Below are 18,422 nucleotides of genomic sequence, written 5' to 3' on the forward strand. Positions count from 1 at the left end.
CGGCGCTGTGCTCACCGAACCCGCGGTACACAAGACAAGAGCTGAGAGGCGGGAGCGGGCGAGAGCTGGGCTGCAGCGGGCGAGCAGGGTGCGCCCACCCCGCGGCGTGAAGCAATGGTACCACCCGCGGCGGGCATTGTGGGTGCGCGGCGCTGAGTGGGCAGCGGGCGGGAGGGCTTGGCGTCGGGCAGTGACGTGCGGCGGTGCCCGGCGCTGCTGGAGCGGCGGAGTCGAGCCAGGCGGTGGCACCGCGGGCCGGGCCTTGCCGCGGCCTGCGCCCACCCCCGCCGTCAGGTGAGCCCGGCCCTGCCGCAGCCAGCCCTCCGCGGCCCGCCCTTGGCGGCCCTGAGGCTCTGTCCCGGGCCGCTTCGGTGTCGGTAGCTTGTCCGCGCCTTTGGAGCGGCGCGCCGGGGACTCCGATGTTTCGGCGCCGTGTGTGGCATGCGGGAGGGAGGAGGTGCGGGGCTGTGGGCTACGAGCCGACTCGAGTGCCTTGGCAGGTGGTTGTCTGTCCCGGCGAATCCTGCAGTAAGTGGAATGGTGGTGGAAAGGTGTCAGCTCCGTTCTGGCGATCCCGGAGTCGCTGGTCAGGTGGCGGTCGGTAGGGACGGATCCCCGTCCCGCCGGCTTCGCACGCACTGCCTGGCAGGGAGAGGAACGCGGGGCCAAGCGTTTTGAACCGTGCACCTATGAGCAGGGTTCTGTGCCCCTGCCCTGCACTCCTCTCCCCCTCAGAATGGGCTGGGACAGAAGCTTAGCCGCTCGGGTTAAGCGCAGAGGATGTTATAAACAAAGCAGTGTGCGCGGTATCCGCGGGGGTCTTGCAGGTGCAGGGTCTTGTACGCTCTGGCTTTGGTGTGCAGAAGGTGCATTCGTGATGGTGTTCGGGAGCAAAGTTACTTGGTGCTACCCTTTGGTGCTGCTGGGGTTCGGCGTTCTCTAGTGAGCTGCAAAGCAAGACCAGTCGCTCCCTGGCTCCAGCCATTCGCAGTCTAAATGAGGAACTGGCGAGCACTTAAGTACTATCTTGGGCTGGAAAAGTGCCTGCAGCTCTTCCTGCTGTTTTCCCTTAAATGCTGTGCTCAGCATCACTCGCTGGGCATCGATGCATGTAGCTTGGGCTTTGGAAGAGTGAAAACATTCACCAGACGAGCCCAAGTGTTCACATTTGTGGTTAACCTTCTAATTTGCAATAATTATTTCCCTTGCTGTTCAAGATAAGTTTTTATACAGGCTGAAAAGGATCTGATAGCCCAGAGCTTGAGGGCAACCATCCATGCTTGTGTTGTGAGCACAGATGGTAGGACGAGCAGATGTTCTGCAGGGCTGGGTAAGGTTCCAGTTTCTGATTTCTTGTTCTACAACACCAAAAAAACCCAACATGCAAATCTGTGGTGTGGGTGAGCATGGTGTGTGAGACGCAACTGTGAGCATTGCTACCAAGCTGCAACACAAAGGCTTGGGTGTTTTTTTTTTCCCCTGCAAGTTGACCTAAATGTAGCTTTTTATAACTGCTCTTACAGGTTTTGCACCTGAGCTGGAACCATTCCTTTTTCCTTCTGTGTGATGGTGCCTTCTGGTTGGTAATTGATGTGCAACCAAATTAGGAGCTGAGCACGAACACAGAAGGAAAATAAAGTGTTTAGCTGCTGAGCAGCTTCCCCCCCCCCCCATATAATATATAGATAACATTTTCCCCCCCATATATAATATAGATAGCATATCTTTTCACCCCATGTATGATCTATATGGATAGCTGTTGTGGACAGCTATGACAATAGCATATCTTCCCCCTCCCCATGTATAATCTGTATGAATAGCATATCTTTCCCCCCCGTGTATAATCTGGGCCCAGTCCTGTTCAATATCTTTACTGATGATCTGGACCAGGGGATTGAGTCCAGCATCAGTAAGTTTGCAGATGACACCAAGCTAGGAGCAGGTGTGGAGCTGCTGGAAGGTAGGAGAGCCCTGCAGAGGGACCTGGCCAGGCTGGATGGGTGGGCAGAGGCCATTGGGATGAGACTGAACAAGGCCAAGTGCAGAGTTCTGCACTTTGGCCACAACAACCCCAAGCAGCACTACAGGCTGGGGACTGAGTGGCTGGAGAGCAGCCAGGAGGAAATGAACCTGGGGGTACTGATAGATATTAGGCTGAAGATGAGGCAGCAGTGTGCCCAGGTGGCCAAGAGAGCCAATGGCATCCTGGCCTGCATCAGGAGCAGTGTGGCCAGTAGGACAAGGGAGGTTATTCTTTCCCTGTACTCAGCACTGCTCAGGCCACACCTTGAGTGCTGTGTCCAGTTCTGGGCCCCTCAATTCAAGAGAGATGTTGAGGTGCTGGAAGGTGTCCAGAGAAGGGCAACAAAGCTGGTGAGGGGCCTGGAACACAAACCCTATGAGGAGAGGCTGAGGGAGCTGGGGGTGTGCAGCCTGGAGAAGAGGAGGCTCAGAGGTGACCTCATTGCTGTCTACAACTACCTGAAGGGACATTGTAGCCAGGTGGGGGTGGCCTCTTCTCCCACGCAACCAGCAATAGAACAAGGGGACACAGTCTCAAGCTGTGCCAGGGGAGGTCTAGGCTGGATGTTAGGAGGAAGTTGTTGTCAGAGAGAGTGATTGGCATTGGAATGGGCTGCCCAGGGAGATGGTGGAGTCACCATGCCTGGAGGTGTTGAAGCAAAGCCTGGCTGAGGCACTTAGTGCCATGGTCTGGTTGACTGGCTGGGGCTGGGTGCTAGGTTGGCCTGGATGAGCTTGGAGGTCTCTTCCAACCTGGTTGCTTCTATGATTCTGTGATCTATGTGGACCTGCATATCTTCCCCCCCTCCATGTATAATCCATATGGATAGCATATCTCCCCCCCTGTATATTATACATAGAGATAACATATATAATGTGCTGCAGAAATGTTGTTCTATCTCACCTGTCAACCTTTTGCAGATAGATTTCAATTCCCATCTTCTTCCTATGTTTCTATTTTCCATGTAGACCTTTAATAGGGGAAGGGATGAGCTGCCAGATCTTGTAATGGGGGAGAGGTTTTCTATCCCTAGCTCTAAACCTTCACTTCTGTCACTGCTATTATCTTCTGTGTCTAAATGTGGGTAACTAATTTTCTTCTTTCAGATGAAGCACTTTTAAGCAGGCTCACTGCAAAGGAGATGTCAGTCGAGTTACTGCTTTTTACATCCCTTTAATAATAAGACAAAAGAAGTCAGGTCTTGGAAGTTTGTGTGATCACTTAGCAAATTGAAAATGAAATCAGCTTTCAGCTCCCAAGTTGGGTGGTTGCAGTGTTCCCTGTGGAACAATGGTTGCCTTTCTTTGTGGTCCAGAAATCTGACATATCTGTACCCTCCACCCGCTCACAGTCATGGAAAGAAGTGAAGGAGCTTCTCCAGCAGGTAGTGGTGGGCAGCAGCCTTGGAATTTTAATGCTACTGAAATTAGAGCAGGTGCCTTTGAGTGCCTTCTGGTGTCACGAAGCAAGCTAAAACTTTCTGGAATGGTCCCAGACTGGTTTGAGTGGGAAGGGACCTTTTAAGGCCATCCAGTCCAACTCCCTGCAGTCAGCAGAGACATCCACAACTACAACAGGTTGCTCAGAGCCCCAAACAACCTGATCTGCAATGGTTCCGGGAATGGGGCATCTTCCACCTCCCTGTCCAACATGGGACAGGGTTTCAGACTACACTAGTGTCAAGTGTTTCTTCCTTCTCTCCAGTCTGAGTCTCCCTCTTCTACTTCAAACCATCACCTCTTGTCCTGTCACTACATGTCCTGCTCAAAAGTCTGTCCCCAGATTTTCTTAGAGATTCCTTGAAGCACTGAAAAGGCCACCAGAAGGTCTCCCTGAAGCCTTCTCTTTCAGCCTGGCCTCACAGTAGAGGCCTCCTATCATTGCTGTCCCCTCTCCAACATGTCTCTGCTATGCTGAGGACTCCAGAGGTGGCCTCAGCACTGCTGGTGGGATCTCACCTGGATTGAGAAGCAGCATTTGGAGGTTTTGCAGAGCTGTAGGTAGGGACAAAGCTTCTTCTCTCTGCCCTTACAGGGTGCCACGGGGACATGGAACTGGTGATGGACACCAGGATACGCAGCCTGTCCACCTGAGAACCCACTCCTTTATTCACCCTGGGAATCACCTCACCAGCTCCTGATTTTTGAAAGTGGAGTAAGGCCCAGCTCCCTGTTTTCCCAGGGCCAGTCTGTCTGGTGGGACTCGTCCTCTGGGGATTTTCTTGTGGTGGAAGCCACTCTGTGAGGTGCTGCAAGGATTCTCCTGCGCTCCTTCGTCCATTCAGAGTGCAGAAACCTCATCTCCAGCACCCCTTTTTACTGCCATTCAGGCTTCTATGGGTGTTTGGTTGTGGATTAAGGCAAATAGGCCATTAGATATCTTCCTGGAGAAACTGGCTGCTCGTGGGTGGGTAGTTGCTTTGCTGGGTTAAAACTGGCTGAGCCCAAAGAGTGGTGTGGAATGGAGTTAAATACAGCTGGAGACCAGTCACAAGTGGTGTTCCCCAGGGCTCAGTGCTGGGACCAGTTCTGTTTTAACATCAGTGATCTGGATGAGGGGATTGAGGCACCCTCAGTAAATTTGCAGATGATGCTAAATTTGATGTGAGTGTTAATCTGCTGGGCCAGATGAATGCTCTGCAGAGGGATCTGGACAGGCTGGATCAGTGGGCTGAGGTTTAAGAAAGTCAAGTGCTGTCTCCAGCACTTGGGTCACAGCAACCTCATGAATGCTTCAGGCTTGGGGCAGAGTGGCTGGAAACTGCCTGGTGAAAAAGGGCAGGAGGGTGTTGCTCAACAGCTGGTAGAAGATGAGCTGGTGTGTGCCCAGGCAGCCACCAGTATTTGGGCCTCAAACAGCAATAGTGTGGCCAGCAGAACCAGGACAGGGATTCTCCTCCTGTCCTGGGCACTGGTAATGCCACACCTTGAGTACTGGATTCAGTTTTGGGCCACTCACTCTGAGGAGGGCATTGAAAGGTCCAGAGAAGAGCAGTGAAGCTGGTGGAATGCCTGGAGAATGGGTCTGGTGAGGTGCAGCTGAAGGAACTGGGGTGGTTTAGCATGGATAAAGGGAGGCTCAGGGGAGATGATCTAGCTTTCTACAACTGCCTGAAGGGAGATTGGAGCCAGGTAGGGGTCAGTCTCTCCTCCCTAGTATCAGGTGAGGAAAAGAAATGGCCTGAAATTGCACCAGGTGAGGTGTAGAGTGGACATGAACAATTTCTTTCCTGCAAACGTGGCCAGGCTTTGGAACAGGCTGCCCAGGGAGGTGGTGGAGTCACCATACTTGGAGGCATTCAAGAAACACGTGGACATGGCACCTGGGGACATTTTTTATGGCCATGATGATGTTGGGTTGATGGTTGGACTCAAGGATCTTAGAGGACTTTTCCAGTCAAAGCAGTTCCAGGATTCTGTAATTAATAAATACATCTCAGACTCTTAACTGACTTTTGATTGTCCTGGGTTTAATTTGCATGGAAAAACAGCAGGTAAGGATTTCAAAAGTGGATTTGGAAGTAATTTAACCTGGAGAAGGCTCAGGGTTTACCTCATTGCTGTCTACAACTACCTGAAGGGAGGCTGTAGCCAGGTGGGGTTGGGCTCTTCTCCCAGGCAGGCAGCAACAGAACAAGGGGGGACAGTCTCAGGTTGTGCTGGGGGAAGTATAGGCTGGATGTTAGGAGGAAGTTGTTGTCAGAGAGAGTGATTGGCATTGGAATGGGCTGCCCAGGGAGGTGGCGGAGTCACTGTCCCTGGAGGTGTTGAAGCAAAGCCTGGCTGAGGCACTTAGTGCCATGGTCTGGTTGACTGGCTAGGGCTGGGTGTTAGGTTGGACTGGATGAGCTTGGAGGTCTCTTCCTACCTTGTTGATTGTATGATCTTCAAGTAATAAGTCTAAGGAAGTGCAGAGCCAGGCTTTCCCTGCTCCGAGTGGTGTGCCTGAGCACCGTGAGCAGCCAAGCCGCTGCCGTGGCGCCCCCAGTAACGTGTGCCGTGTTCTCTTTGCCGCAGATGGACCACTCCTCTCCGACCTACATGCTTGCCAACCTCACCCACTTGCATTCCGAGCAGCTCCTGCAAGGCTTGAACCTCCTGCGCCAGCACCGCCAGCTCTGTGACATCGTCCTGCGGGTGGGCGATGCCAAGATCCACGCTCACAGGGTGGTGCTGGCCAGCATCAGCCCCTACTTCAAAGCCATGTTCACCGGGAACCTCTCCGAGAAGGAGAACTCGGAGGTGGAGTTCCAGTGCATCGACGAGGCAGCCTTGCAGGCCATCGTGGAGTATGCCTACACGGGGACTGTCTTCATCTCCCAAGACACTGTAGAGTCGCTTCTGCCAGCTGCAAACCTCCTCCAGATCAAGCTGGTGGTGAAGGAATGTTGTGACTTTCTTGAAAGCCAGCTCGATCCTGGCAACTGCATCGGCATCTCTCGTTTTGCTGAGACCTATGGCTGCCACGACCTCTACCTGGCTGCTAGCAAGTACATCTGTCAGAACTTTGAGGAGGTTTGTCAGACTGAAGAGTTTTTTGAGCTCACCCACTCTGAGTTGGATGAAATTGTCTCCAATGACTGCTTGAACGTGGTGACGGAGGAAACCGTGTTCTACGCGCTGGAGTCCTGGATCAAATATGACGTGCAGGAGAGGCAGAAGTACCTGGCCCAGCTGCTGCACTGTGTCCGCCTGCCCCTGCTCAGTGTCAAGTTCCTCACCAGACTCTATGAAGCAAACCACCTCATTCGTGATGACCACACGTGTAAACATCTCCTGAATGAGGCCCTCAAGTACCACTTCATGCCTGAGCACAGACTGTCCCACCAGACCATGCTGATGACGAGGCCTCGCTGTGCTCCCAAAGTTCTTTGTGCTGTGGGAGGAAAAGCAGGGCTCTTTGCTTGTTTGGAAAGGTGAGGACTGGGGAGGTGATGGCAGCACTACAGAGCTGGGGCCTTCTTTTCTGGGAGGGTGACAGAGCCCTGGAGCAGGCTGCCCAGAAAGATAATGCAGTCTTTCTCTGGAGAGATACCAAACTCAGCTGGCCATTTAGAGGTCATGGGTGCCCCTGCTTGAGCAGGGGTGTTGGACTACCTGTCTACAGCTACCTGAAGGGAGGTTGTAGCCAGGTGGGGTTGGTCTCTTCTGTCAGGCAACCAGCAACAGAACAAGGGGACACAGTCTCAAGCTGTGCCAGGGCAGGTCTAGGCTGGATGTTAGGAGGAAGTTCTTTCCAGAGAGAGTGATTGGCATTGGAATGGGCTGCCCAGGGAGGTGGTGAAATTGCTGTCCCTGGAGGTGTTGAAGCAAAGCCTGGATGGGGCCTTAGTGCCATGGTCTAATTGATTGTCTAGGGCTGGCTGCTAGGTTGGACTGAATGAGCTTTGAGGTCTCTTCCCACTTGGTTGATTCTTTGACTGGATGATCTTCAGAGGTTCCTTCCAACCTCCACCATGCTGGGATCCTGTGGTTTATTGTAACCCTGCATTAACATTTCCAGAACTGGGAGTTAAAGCACAGGTGGATCTGCATGTCCATGAGTAATTGCATGCAGTGCTTTGATATCAGTGCACCCTTACCAGTTGAGTTGGTATTCTTGTGCTGCCCACACTGGTTCTGCAGCTGAATGCTGGGATCATGTTTCACTCAGATTTTTTCTTTCCGTGACAGTTCCATGTTTGAATGCAGGTGAAAGTCTTTCTTGTCTCACTGCAAGTGAATTTTCTTGATAGCAGGGATTCATAGGTGTTTGGATTGGGAATTGTTTGGTTTGTAGGCTTAAAAATTTTACAAGTCACAGGTTAGTCATGCAAATAACTCCCCAGACGATTAAGACTGGGAAGCAGGAAAGCTTAACTCCACTCTTCTTCTCACTCACACTTGCAAGAAGACTTCTTTTTCACTTCTTCCCTGCTTCACAGTGACAGAGTTGCTCAGAAGTTCTTTGAGCTGCTAGTTCATGACTGCTGCTGCCAAGAGCCAGACCCACACAACTGTTTGGGTTGGAAAAGCCCCCTAAGATTGAGTCCAACTATCAACCCAACACCAGCATGGCCCTGGTTTCGTGTCCCAGACTGACATATCTGCACATTTCTTGAACACCTCCAGGGATGGTGACTCTGCCTCCTCCCTGGGCAGCCTGTTCCAAAGCCTGACCACGTTTGCAGGAAAGAAATGTTTCCTGTTACCCAAACTAAACCTCCCCTGACACAATTTCAGGCCATTTGCTCTCATTCTTTCACTTGATACTAAGGAGAAGTTGACCGCCACCTGACTCCAGCCTCCTTTCAGGGAGGTGTGGAGAGCCAGAAGGTCTTCCCTTAGTCTCCTTTTCTTCTGATTAAATGAGCCCAGTTCCCTCAGCTACTCCTCTCCAGTCCCTTCAGCAGCTTTGTTGCCCTTCTCTGAACCTGTCCTCCTTGGAGTGAGCAGCTCAAAACTGAGGCCAGGATTTGAGGTGTGGCTTCACCAGTGCTGAACACGGGGACAATCCCTGCCCTGGTCCTGCTGGCCACACTATTGCTGCTCCAGGCCAGGATGCTGGTGGACTTCTTGGACACCTGGGCACACACTGGATCATGCTCAGCTGCTGTCATCCAACAAACACCCCCAGGTCCTTTTCTGCTGAGCAATTGACAACCTTCTGCCCCAAGGCTGCTTTTGGATTCTTAGCCAGTGGTTGCCAGCTGTCCATGAGCTTCCTTTTCTTGTTTCTTTCTTTGGTCAGCTCCTGTTCTGTGTGTGCTGAACACTTGGAAATCATGTCAGTAATTAATTAAACCCTTTCAGGTGGATTGAGCAGAGTTGAAGTCATGAGCTAAAGCCACCATACTGTAACACTGAGCTGAACTGAAAGCAAACAAGAATAAGAAGAGTTTGGAAAACAGATTCAAGTTAGGTTGTTCCACTTCAGCATTCCATTTGAATTACAAACTGCATGTAAAATATGGACTCAAACCTACAAATTATACTTTCTAAATGTGTATTTTTACATATATATATAGACACAGGCTTCCCCCTCTCCATTTCTCCTTCTGGCTGGTCTGACTGCCTTTGGCTTCACTTTAGTCTTCTTAGCCCTTTAATTTCTTACCTCAGTCACACCCCACTTTCAGAAACTGCTGAGACATCACCACTGCCTTGTCTTCCCTCAATGCTCTCTCCTGCCTTCTCTGTCACCTGCCTGGTTTCTGCTTTCAAATGCAGGGAACAAGAACAGGACAAGAGGAGGTGGCTGCAAGTTGCCCCAGGGGAGGTTTAGGTTGGACGTGAGGGGCAGTTTCTTCTCTTTGAAGGCTCTCAAATCCTGGCCCAGGCTGCCCAGGGCAGTGGTGGAGCCCCCAACCCTAGAGGGGGTTTCAAAGCTGTGTAGATGTGGTGCTGAGGGACATGGTTTAGTGGTGACCTGGCAGTGCTGGGTTAAGGGTTGGGCTGGATGATCTTAAAGGTCTTTTCCAGCCAAAATTATTCTGTGTTTCTCTGATTGCAAGTGTTGGCCTTGATCCTCTGCTGTGAGCTCCTTAGGAACAGTCAACAGCATTTTCACTTTAAAATCATAGAATCAATCAGGGTTGGAAGGGACCACAAGGATCAGACAGTTCCAACCCCCCTGCCATGCCCAGGGACGCCTCACACTAGATCAGACTGGCCACAGCCTCATCCAGCCTGGCCTTAAACACCTCAAGGGATGAGGCTTCCACCACCTCCCTGGCCAATCCCTTTCAGGTTCTCACCACCCTCATGCTGAAGAACTTCTTCCTAACATCCAGTCTGAATCTACCCATTTCTAGCTTGGTTCCATTCCCTCCAGTCCTATCACTCCCTGACAGCCTAAAAAGTCCCTCCCCAGCTTTCTTGTAGCTGCCTTAAGATACTGCAAGGCCACAAGAAGGTCACCTGGGAGCCTTCTCCTCTCCAGACTGAACAGCCCCAGCTCCCTCAGTCTCTCCTCACAGCAGAGCAGCTCCAGTCCTCTGCTCATCCTCTTGGCCCTTCCCTGGACACCTTCCAGCACCTCCATATCCCTCTTGTCCCAGGGGCTCCAGAACTGGATGGAGTCCTCCAGGTGGGGCCTCACCAATGCAGAGTAGAGGGGGAGGAAGCTTCTGTTCAGACTGTTGGAAGAGCCAGATTGGACATATGAATTCCTCAGTTATAAAATGGTTTGGGCTGGAAGGAGCCTTAGTGATCATCTGGATCTGTCCCCTCCTTGTTACCAGGGGCACCATTCACTAGCCCAGGTTGCCCAAGGCCTCATCCAGCCTCTCCTTGAACATCTCTGGAGGGGGGGGGTGAGGATTCATGTCCTCCATGGGCAACCTGTTCTAGTATCTCACCACCTTCACAGTGAAGAATTTCTTTCTAATGGCCAACCTAAATCTCCCCTGGTTTAGTTTCGAAGCATTTTCCCTTGTCTTAGCAGTACAAGTCCTTGTAAGAAGTCTTTGTCAGCAGCCATTCCTCAGGCTGGATGAGGCTCTGGACAGCCTGATCTAGTGTGAAACGTCCCTGCCCATGGCAGGGGGTTTGAAACTAGGTGATCCTTGTGGTCCCTTCCAACCCTGACTGATTCTGTGATTCCTGTAGGGAGATTCAGGTACTGGAAGGTCACTCAAAGCTCTCCCTGGAGCCTTCTTCAGGTTGAACAGCTCCCAACTGTTGCAGCCTGGGCCCATAGGGGAGCTTCTTTGGTCTTCTGTTCATCTTCATGGCCTCCTCTGGACCCTCTCCAACGTTCTATATCCTTCTTGTGTCGAGGGCACCATAGCTGCATGCAGAGCAGAGGGCCAGAATTACCTCTCTTGACCTGCTGGCTGTGCAACTTTTCACTGAGTGCCAGGGGTTGGAAGGGACCTCAGAAGATCATCTGGTCCAGCCCCCCTGGCAGAGCAGCTTCTTTTGCTGCAGCCCAGGGCACGGCTTTTTTTTGGGCTACTCTTAATGTTGTGCTCCTTGATGCTCCTGGGCAGAGGGCTCCAGAAGGTCAGGTTTGCTCTCCTAACCCTTGTTTTTTCTCTTTCAGTGTGGAAATGTACTTTCCCCAGAATGACTCCTGGATAGGGCTGGCCCCTCTCAGCATCCCTCGCTACGAGTTTGGCATCTGTGTCCTTGACCAGAAGCTCTACGTGGTAGGAGGGATTGCAACCCACGTGTGCCAGGGCATCAGCACCCGAAAGCATGAGAACTCAGTGGAGTGCTGGGACCCAGACACCAACACCTGGACCTCTCTGGAGCGGATGGTGGATTGCCGCAGCACACTGGGAGTGGTGGTTCTGGCAGGAGAGCTCTACGCCTTGGGCGGCTACGATGGGCAGTCCTACCTGAGAACTGTGGAGAAGTACATCCCCAAAGTCAAGGAGTGGCAGGTGGTGGCCCCCATGAACAAAACCAGAAGTTGCTTTGCTGCAGCTGTCTTGGACGGGATGATCTATGCCATTGGTGGCTATGGTCCTGCCCACATGAACAGGTATTGGTGGGGGGGGCTTGGGGGTCATGAGAGCCACAAAAGCAATTCAAGAAGTTGAACATCTTCCTTAAGAGGAGTGCCTGAGGGAGCTGGGGTCTGGAGAGGAGGAGACTAAAGGGTGACCTCATTAATGAAATCATAGAATCAACCAGGTTGGAAGAGACCTCCAAGATCATCCAGTCCAACCTATCCCCCAGCCCTATCCAATCAACCAGACCATGGCACCAAGTGCCTCATCCAGGCTTTTCTTGAACACCTGTCCAGGCTGAAGATGAGGCAGCAGTGTGCCCAGGTGGCCAAGAGAGCCAATGGCATCCTGGCCTGCATCAGGAACAGTGTGGCCAGCAGGACAAGGGAGGTTCTTCTTCCCCTGTACTCAACACTGGTCAGGCCACACCTTGAGTGCTGTGTCCAGTTCTGGGCCCCTCAATTCAAGAGAGATGTTGAGGTGCTGGAAGGTGTCCAGAGAAGGGCAACAAAGCTGGTGAGGGGCCTGGAACACAAACCCTATGAGGAGAGGCTGAGGGAGCTGGGCCTGTTTAGCCTGGAGAAGAGAAGGCTCAGGGGTGATCTTATTACTGTCTACAACTACCTGAAGGGGCATTGTAGCCAGGTGGGGGGTGGCCTCTTCTCCCAGGTAATCAGCAATAGAACAAGGGGACACAGTCTCAAGTTGTGCCAGGGTAGGTATAGTCTAGATATTAGGAAGAAGTTCTTCACAGAGAGAGTGATTGGCATTGGAATGGGCTGCCCAGGGACGTGGTGGAGGCACCGTCCCTGGGGGTCTTCAAGCAAAGCCTGGCTGAGGCACTTAGTGCCATGGTCTGGTTGATTGGATAGGGCTGGGTGCTAGGTTGGACTGGATGATCTTGGAGGTCTCTTCCAACCTGGTTGATTCTATGATTCTATGGATTGGATGAGCTTCAAGACCATCTCCAGCAAAACCAATTCCACTCTCTTACCTGAGAAATCATCCTTTCCATAGAATCACAGAGTGGTTTGGGTTGGAAGAGACCTTAATGTCACCTAATTCCACCCCACTGCCATGGGCAGGGGCACCTCCTACTAGACCAGCTTGCTCAAGGCCCCATTCCATCATCAAGGGAGATGGGAAACTACTTTAGAGAGTTCAGTGAAGGCTCCAAAGATGCTGAGGGGCCTGGAGCATCTGTGTGAGGAATAAAGGCTGAGAGAGCTGGGGCTGTTGAGCCTGTGGGATAAGAGCCTGGGGCCAGGCTTCTGTCAGTGGTGCCCAGGGATAAGACAAGGGGCAATGGGCACTAACTGGAAGCCAAGAGCTTCCATCTGAAGGTGAGGAGAAACTTGTTAGGTGTGAGTACTGCCTTCAGTTGTGGGCTCCCCAGTTGAAGAGGGACAGGGATCTGCTGGAGAAGGTCCAGTGGAGGGCTATGAGGGTACTGGAGCACTGCCTGATGAGGAGAAGCTGAGGGACCTGGGGCTGCTTAGTCTGGAGAAGACTGAGGGAATTTCATCAGTGTCTATAACTGTCTGAGGGCTGGGGGTCAGGAGGTGGGGGACAGGCTCTGCTCACTTGCTCCCTCGAATAGGACAAGGAGCAATGGATGGAAGCTGCAGCATAGGAGGTTCCAGCTCAACACAAGGGGCAATGCCTTGACTGGAAGGGATTCAGAGCACTGGCATAGGCTGCCCAGAGAGGTTGTGGAGTCTCCTTTTGTGGAGACTTTCAGTGCCTGTCTGGATGTGTTGCTGTGTGACCTGAGCTAGATTGTGTGGCCCTGCTCTGGCAGGGGGGGTGGACTCGATGATCTCTTTGGGTCCCTTCCAGCCCCTGACATCCTGTGAGGGTGCTGGAGCCCTGCAGCAGGCTGTCCAGAGGGTTTGTGGAGTTTTGTCCTCTGGAGAGATTCCAAACCCTCCTGAACACGATCCTGGGCAAGCTGCTGTGAGTGTCCCTGCTTTGGGACCAGATGATCCTCAGAGGTCCCTTCTAACCCCCACTATGCTGTGTCTGGGTGAAAATCCAATGTCACAGCAGGCCTCAGGAGCTGTTTGTTTGCCTTCACAGCATGGAGCGCTACGACCCCAGCAAGAACTCGTGGGAGGCAGTGGCCTCGATGGCTGACAAGCGAATCAACTTCGGCGTGGGCGTCATGCTGGGCTTCATCTTCGTAGTGGGTGGCCACAATGGCATGTCTCACTTGTCCAGCATTGAGAGATACGACCCTCATCAGAACCAGTGGACTGTGTGTCGACCCATGAAGGAGCCCAGAACAGGTAGGGATGTGGGCAGATGTCAGCAGGTCACTCTGGTGTCCTCTCTCGCAAGCAAACTGCTGTGCAGTGCGGTAAAAGCCACGGCAGAGCTGTCAGCAGAGCACTGAGCTTCCTCTGGGCATGGCTGTCAATGACCTTGTGAGGGTTTGGGTGTTCCCCACCCCCCCACACTTTAGAAGTTACCCAGACTAGACTCAGCCAGCTCTGGGAATATGAATGAAGCTATTTACTTACAGCTAGCACAGTATCACAGTATCACACAGTATCATCAGGGTTGGAAGAGACTTCACAGATCATCAAGTCCAACCCTTTACCACAGAGCTCAAGGCCAGACCATGGCACCAAGTGCCACGTCCAGTCCTGCCTTGAACAGCTCCAGGGATGGCGACTCCACCACCTCCCCGGGCAGCCCATTCCAGTGTCCAATGACTCTCTCAATGAAGAACTTTCTCCTCACCTCAAGCCTAAATCTCCCCTGGTGCTGCCTGAGGCTGTGTCCTCTCGTTCTGGCGCTGGCCACCTGAGAGAAGAGAGCAACCTCCTCCTGGCCACAACCACCCTTCAGGTAGTTGTAGACAGCAATAAGGTCTCCCCTGAGCCTCCTCTTCTCCAGGCTAACCAATCCCAGCTCCCTCAGCCTCTCCTCGTAGGGCTGTGCTCAAGGCCTCTCCCCAGCCTCGTCGCCCTTCTCTGGATATGCTCAAGCATCTCAGTGTCCTTCGTAAACTGTTACAGTATATACAGTTATAGACAGAAATAGACAAGGTAAAAGGTAATACAGAAACACAACTCCCCTCCCAGAAACCTGAGTCCCCAGGAGGGGCTCCAAACCACCCCTGCACCTTCCCCCTGCCCCTCTCAACCTTACCGCAGTCCCAAGGAGGAATAGAGGTTCAGCCAAGAGGTTAAGAAGCAAAGGTGAGTGCAAGGTGTGTTAGAGAGATGCAGCTCAGTCAGCAGCCCAAGGCAGAGTGTGAAAGAAAAAAATAGCCAGAGTGCTATCTAATGTTTTCATTTCTTCTTCAGCAAGACTCTGAGGGGAGTAGACATCACCATTGTTCTCCTTTCACAGCCTATGGTCTAGTTCTTCTCACCAAAACATTCTACCCTGCTTCAAACCAGCACACACCTCTGGCAAAAAAAATGAGTGCTGCTTTCTTTTTAATGATGGTTCAGTTGAAGTTTGAGCTGCAACAGAAATGAGCAATTCTTCTCCCTCTTCTACTTGTGCTGATTTGGGTTTCAGCATTTCTGTGGTCACTGTTCTGTTGTGGTTTATTTCATGCTCAGTGGTTTATAAGATCAGCTAGTTCCAAGCCCCCTGCCGTGGGCAGAGACATTTCTGACTAGACCAGGTTGCTCAAGGCCTCTTCCAGCCTGGCCTTGACCATCTCCCAGGGAGGGGTGTACAGTGAGGGTGCTCAGACACTGAAACAATTTGAGACTTGAGATTTTGTCTCAAGGAGTGTATGGACAGAAAGATGTTGCATTGTCACAGCAAAGGGTGTTAAAACAGTTGGAAAAGGGCTGCAGGACCTGAATGGAGAAGTGTTCATGGACACCTATTTGCTTTAAAGCCAGCCCAAAAGTCTTATAAGGAGCAGCTGAGGAAATTGGGCTCATTTGAGAGAGTGATTTGCCATTGGAATGGCCTGCCCAGGGAGATGGTGGAGTTGCCATCCCTGGAGGTCACAGGATATTAGGGGTTGGAAGGGACTCAAGGAGATCACTGAGTCCAACCCCCCTGCCAGAGCAGGACAATGCTCTCTAACACAGATCACAGAGGAACACATCCAGACAGGCCTTGAAAGGCTCCACAGAAAGAGACTCCACAACCTCTCTGGGCAGCCTGTGCCAGTGCTCTGGGACCCTTACACTAAAGAAGTTCCCCCTTGTGTCGAGGTAGAACCTCTTTTGCTGCAACTTACACCCATTGCTCCTTGTCCTATCCCAGGGAGCTGTGAGCAGAGCCTGTCCCCCCACTCCTGGCAGCCCTCAGATACTTCTAAACATTTATCAAATCCCCTCTAAGTCTTCTTTTCTTCAGCCTAAAAAGCCCCAGGTCCCTCAGCCTCTCCTCATGAGCCATGCCCTCCAGTCCCCTCATCATCCTCGCAGCCCTCTGCTGGACCCTCTCCAGCAGATCCCTGTCCCTCTGAATCTGGGGAGCCCAAAACTGAACCCAGTATTCAAGATGAGGTCTCAGCAGGGCGGAGTAGAGGGGGAGGAGAACCTCCCTTGATCTGCTGGACCCATGAGGCACTTAGTGCCATGGTCTGGTTGACTGGATAGGGCTGGGGAATAGGTTAGACTGGATGAGCTTGGAAGCTGATGCTGTATGATTCTATGATTTCGCCTGGAGAAGGTGAGGCTGAGGGAGCTCTGCCTCTCTACAACTCCCTGAAAGGAAACTGGAGCAAGGTAGAGGTTAATCTCTTCTCCATATGATCAGGGGGTCTGAAATTTTGCCAGGAGAGGTTTAGATTGGACGTGAGGAGTGGTCAGACATTGGAACAGGCTGCCCAGGAAGGTGGCAGAGTCACTATCCCTGAAGGCGTTCAAGAAACCTGTGGCCATAGCACTGCAGCTGTGGTGCTGTCGAGTTGGTGGCTGGACTCAAGCATCTTAGAGGTCTTTTCCAACTCAAACAGAGAGGCTGTGAGGACTTGGCTGTTGAGCCTTCAGGCAGAGAAGCAAGGATTCAGTCAGGAGTAAAGCTACTAATGATTTCCACAGCTGGTGATGATGGAATCAGTTCTGGGTGTATCACAGTATCACCAAGGTTGGAAGAGACCTCACAGATCATCAAGTCCAACCCTTTACCACAGAGCTCAAGGCCAGACCATGGCACCAAGTGCCACATCCAACCCTGCCTTGAACAGCTCCAGGGACGGCGACTCCACCACCTCCCCGGGCAGCCCATTCCAGTGTCCAATGACTCTCTCAGTGAAGAACTTTCTCCTCACCTCCAGCCTAAATCTCCCCTGGTGTAGCTTGAGGCTGTGTCCCCTCGTTCTGGCGCTGGCCACCTGAGAGAAGAGAGCAACCTCCTCCTGGCCACAACCACCCCTCAGGTAGTTGTAGACCGCAATAAGGTCTCCCCTGAGCCTCCTCTTCTCCAGGCTAACCAATCCCAGCTCCCTCAGCCTCTCCTCGTAGGGCTGTGCTCAAGACCTCTCCCCAGCCTCGTTGCCCTTCTCTGGACACGTTCAAGCATCTCAGTGCCCTCCTTAAATTGAGGAGCCCAGAACTGAACACAGTACTCAAGGTGTGGTCTAACCAGTGCAGAGTGCAGTGTGTGTTTTTTCTTCCCCACCAGGCGTTGGTGCAGCTGTCATTGACAACTACCTTTACGTGGTTGGAGGCCATTCAGGCTCATCCTACCTGAACACTGTCCAGAAGTATGACCCCATCTCAGACACCTGGCTGGACTCTGCTGGGATGATGTACTGTCGATGCAATTTTGGCTTGACTGCACTTTGATGGCAAGCAGGACTTGAATGGATGTGACCACAAAGGTGGAGCTTAAGTCTGCTTGGAAGTAAACCCTGCTGGTTGAGACCACGAGCTGCGTTTTCTGAAGCTGGAGGAAGGTGGTGAAGTTGGGGCTGAAGTGAAGAAGAATTTGGTTTCATCTGGTGTTTGGCTTTTAGTGACAGGGCAGAAAGCTTATGGGAATAAGTATCATCCAGTTAGTATCCTGTTAAGGAGGGGAGAGGGTGTGAATGTGAGAGGACTGGGATATATCTAACCCCTTCACCTTCTAGAGGTCTTCTCTCTTCCTCCTGCCTCCTTTGAACCGTGGAGTTTTCCATGCTTGGGGTGTGTGGATGCGCGGTGTGACTGGAGAGCTTGCTGAGACTTGGCTGGCTGTGTCTTGAGGTTCAGAAATTGCTTTTGTCATTTTGGTTTCTTTTTTAATGAACAGTAACTAAAGGGCTGCCTTGTTTCTGTCTCTCAAGGCTTGTAAATAATAAACACCACGCTTTGTTGCCTGCACGCTCTCCTTTGGTACCTGCCTGTGGGTAGGAGGGCTGGGATGGTAATTAGTGAACTATTTAAATTGATTTACAAGGCAAATCTGGATGCTTCTTAATTTGGTGCATTGAAGTCACATTTTGAACTCACGTGGTGTTTCCTGCGTGGTGGAGTCCTCATTCCTGGAAGGTGCTCAAGAAACGTGTGGGCATAGCTCTTTGGGATGTGGTTTAGTGGCCAGGGTGGTCTTAGGTTAATGGTTAGGCTCAGTGATCTTAGAGATCTTTTCCAGACCAAACCATGGTAGGATTCTTTCAGTGGATGAGTGCTACATGACTTCACCTTGCCTGCCTTGCTCTGTGTTTTCACTTCTGACACGGGACAAAATGACATCAGGAGGCGCCACAGCAGCATCAGATTCTCACTCTGAGAAGAATCCATCCCAACCATCTCCCAAACCTGCTTGTGTCCATACTCTTTTCTTCAGAGAATGTTTGGTTGTTTCCTCAGCATGTTCAGGTCTCCAAATGGTGCTAAATGTAGGACTCGATGATAAGGTTGGCACAGGTTTTAGTGCAGTTTGCGTGGAGCATGATTTGATTGTCCCAGTTCTCGGCTTGATACACCTGTGCCTATGGAAGCTGTCAAGAACAGCAGGGTGTGCTGAGCTCCAGAGCTGTGACATCATCTTCTGTTC

The 18,422-nt window shown here is 51.9% G+C and overlaps 1 protein-coding gene across 2 annotated transcripts; it reads left to right on the top strand.

Annotated features, from left to right (window-relative positions):
* The first annotated feature begins 20 nt into the window (after positions 1–20).
* Positions 21–17,746, top strand: KLHL28 (kelch like family member 28). Of its 2 annotated transcripts, none has more exons than XM_064151854.1 (5): positions 21–117; positions 6,040–6,938; positions 11,048–11,491; positions 13,539–13,747; positions 17,067–17,746. In XM_064151854.1, exons 1-5 carry the CDS (start codon positions 115–117, stop codon positions 17,228–17,230), a joined length of 1,719 nt encoding a protein of 572 aa, XP_064007924.1. In that variant the 5' UTR covers positions 21–114; the 3' UTR covers positions 17,231–17,746. The 2 variants fall into 2 exon arrangements, with proteins under 2 accessions (XP_064007924.1, XP_064007929.1); XM_064151859.1 differs by lacking the exon at positions 21–117 and adding an exon at positions 148–294.
* The last annotated feature ends 676 nt before the right edge of the window (positions 17,747–18,422 follow it).

This window comes from Pogoniulus pusillus, chromosome 1 (genome assembly GCF_015220805.1).
Source record: "Pogoniulus pusillus isolate bPogPus1 chromosome 1, bPogPus1.pri, whole genome shotgun sequence".
Taxonomy (NCBI): domain Eukaryota; kingdom Metazoa; phylum Chordata; class Aves; order Piciformes; family Lybiidae; genus Pogoniulus; species Pogoniulus pusillus.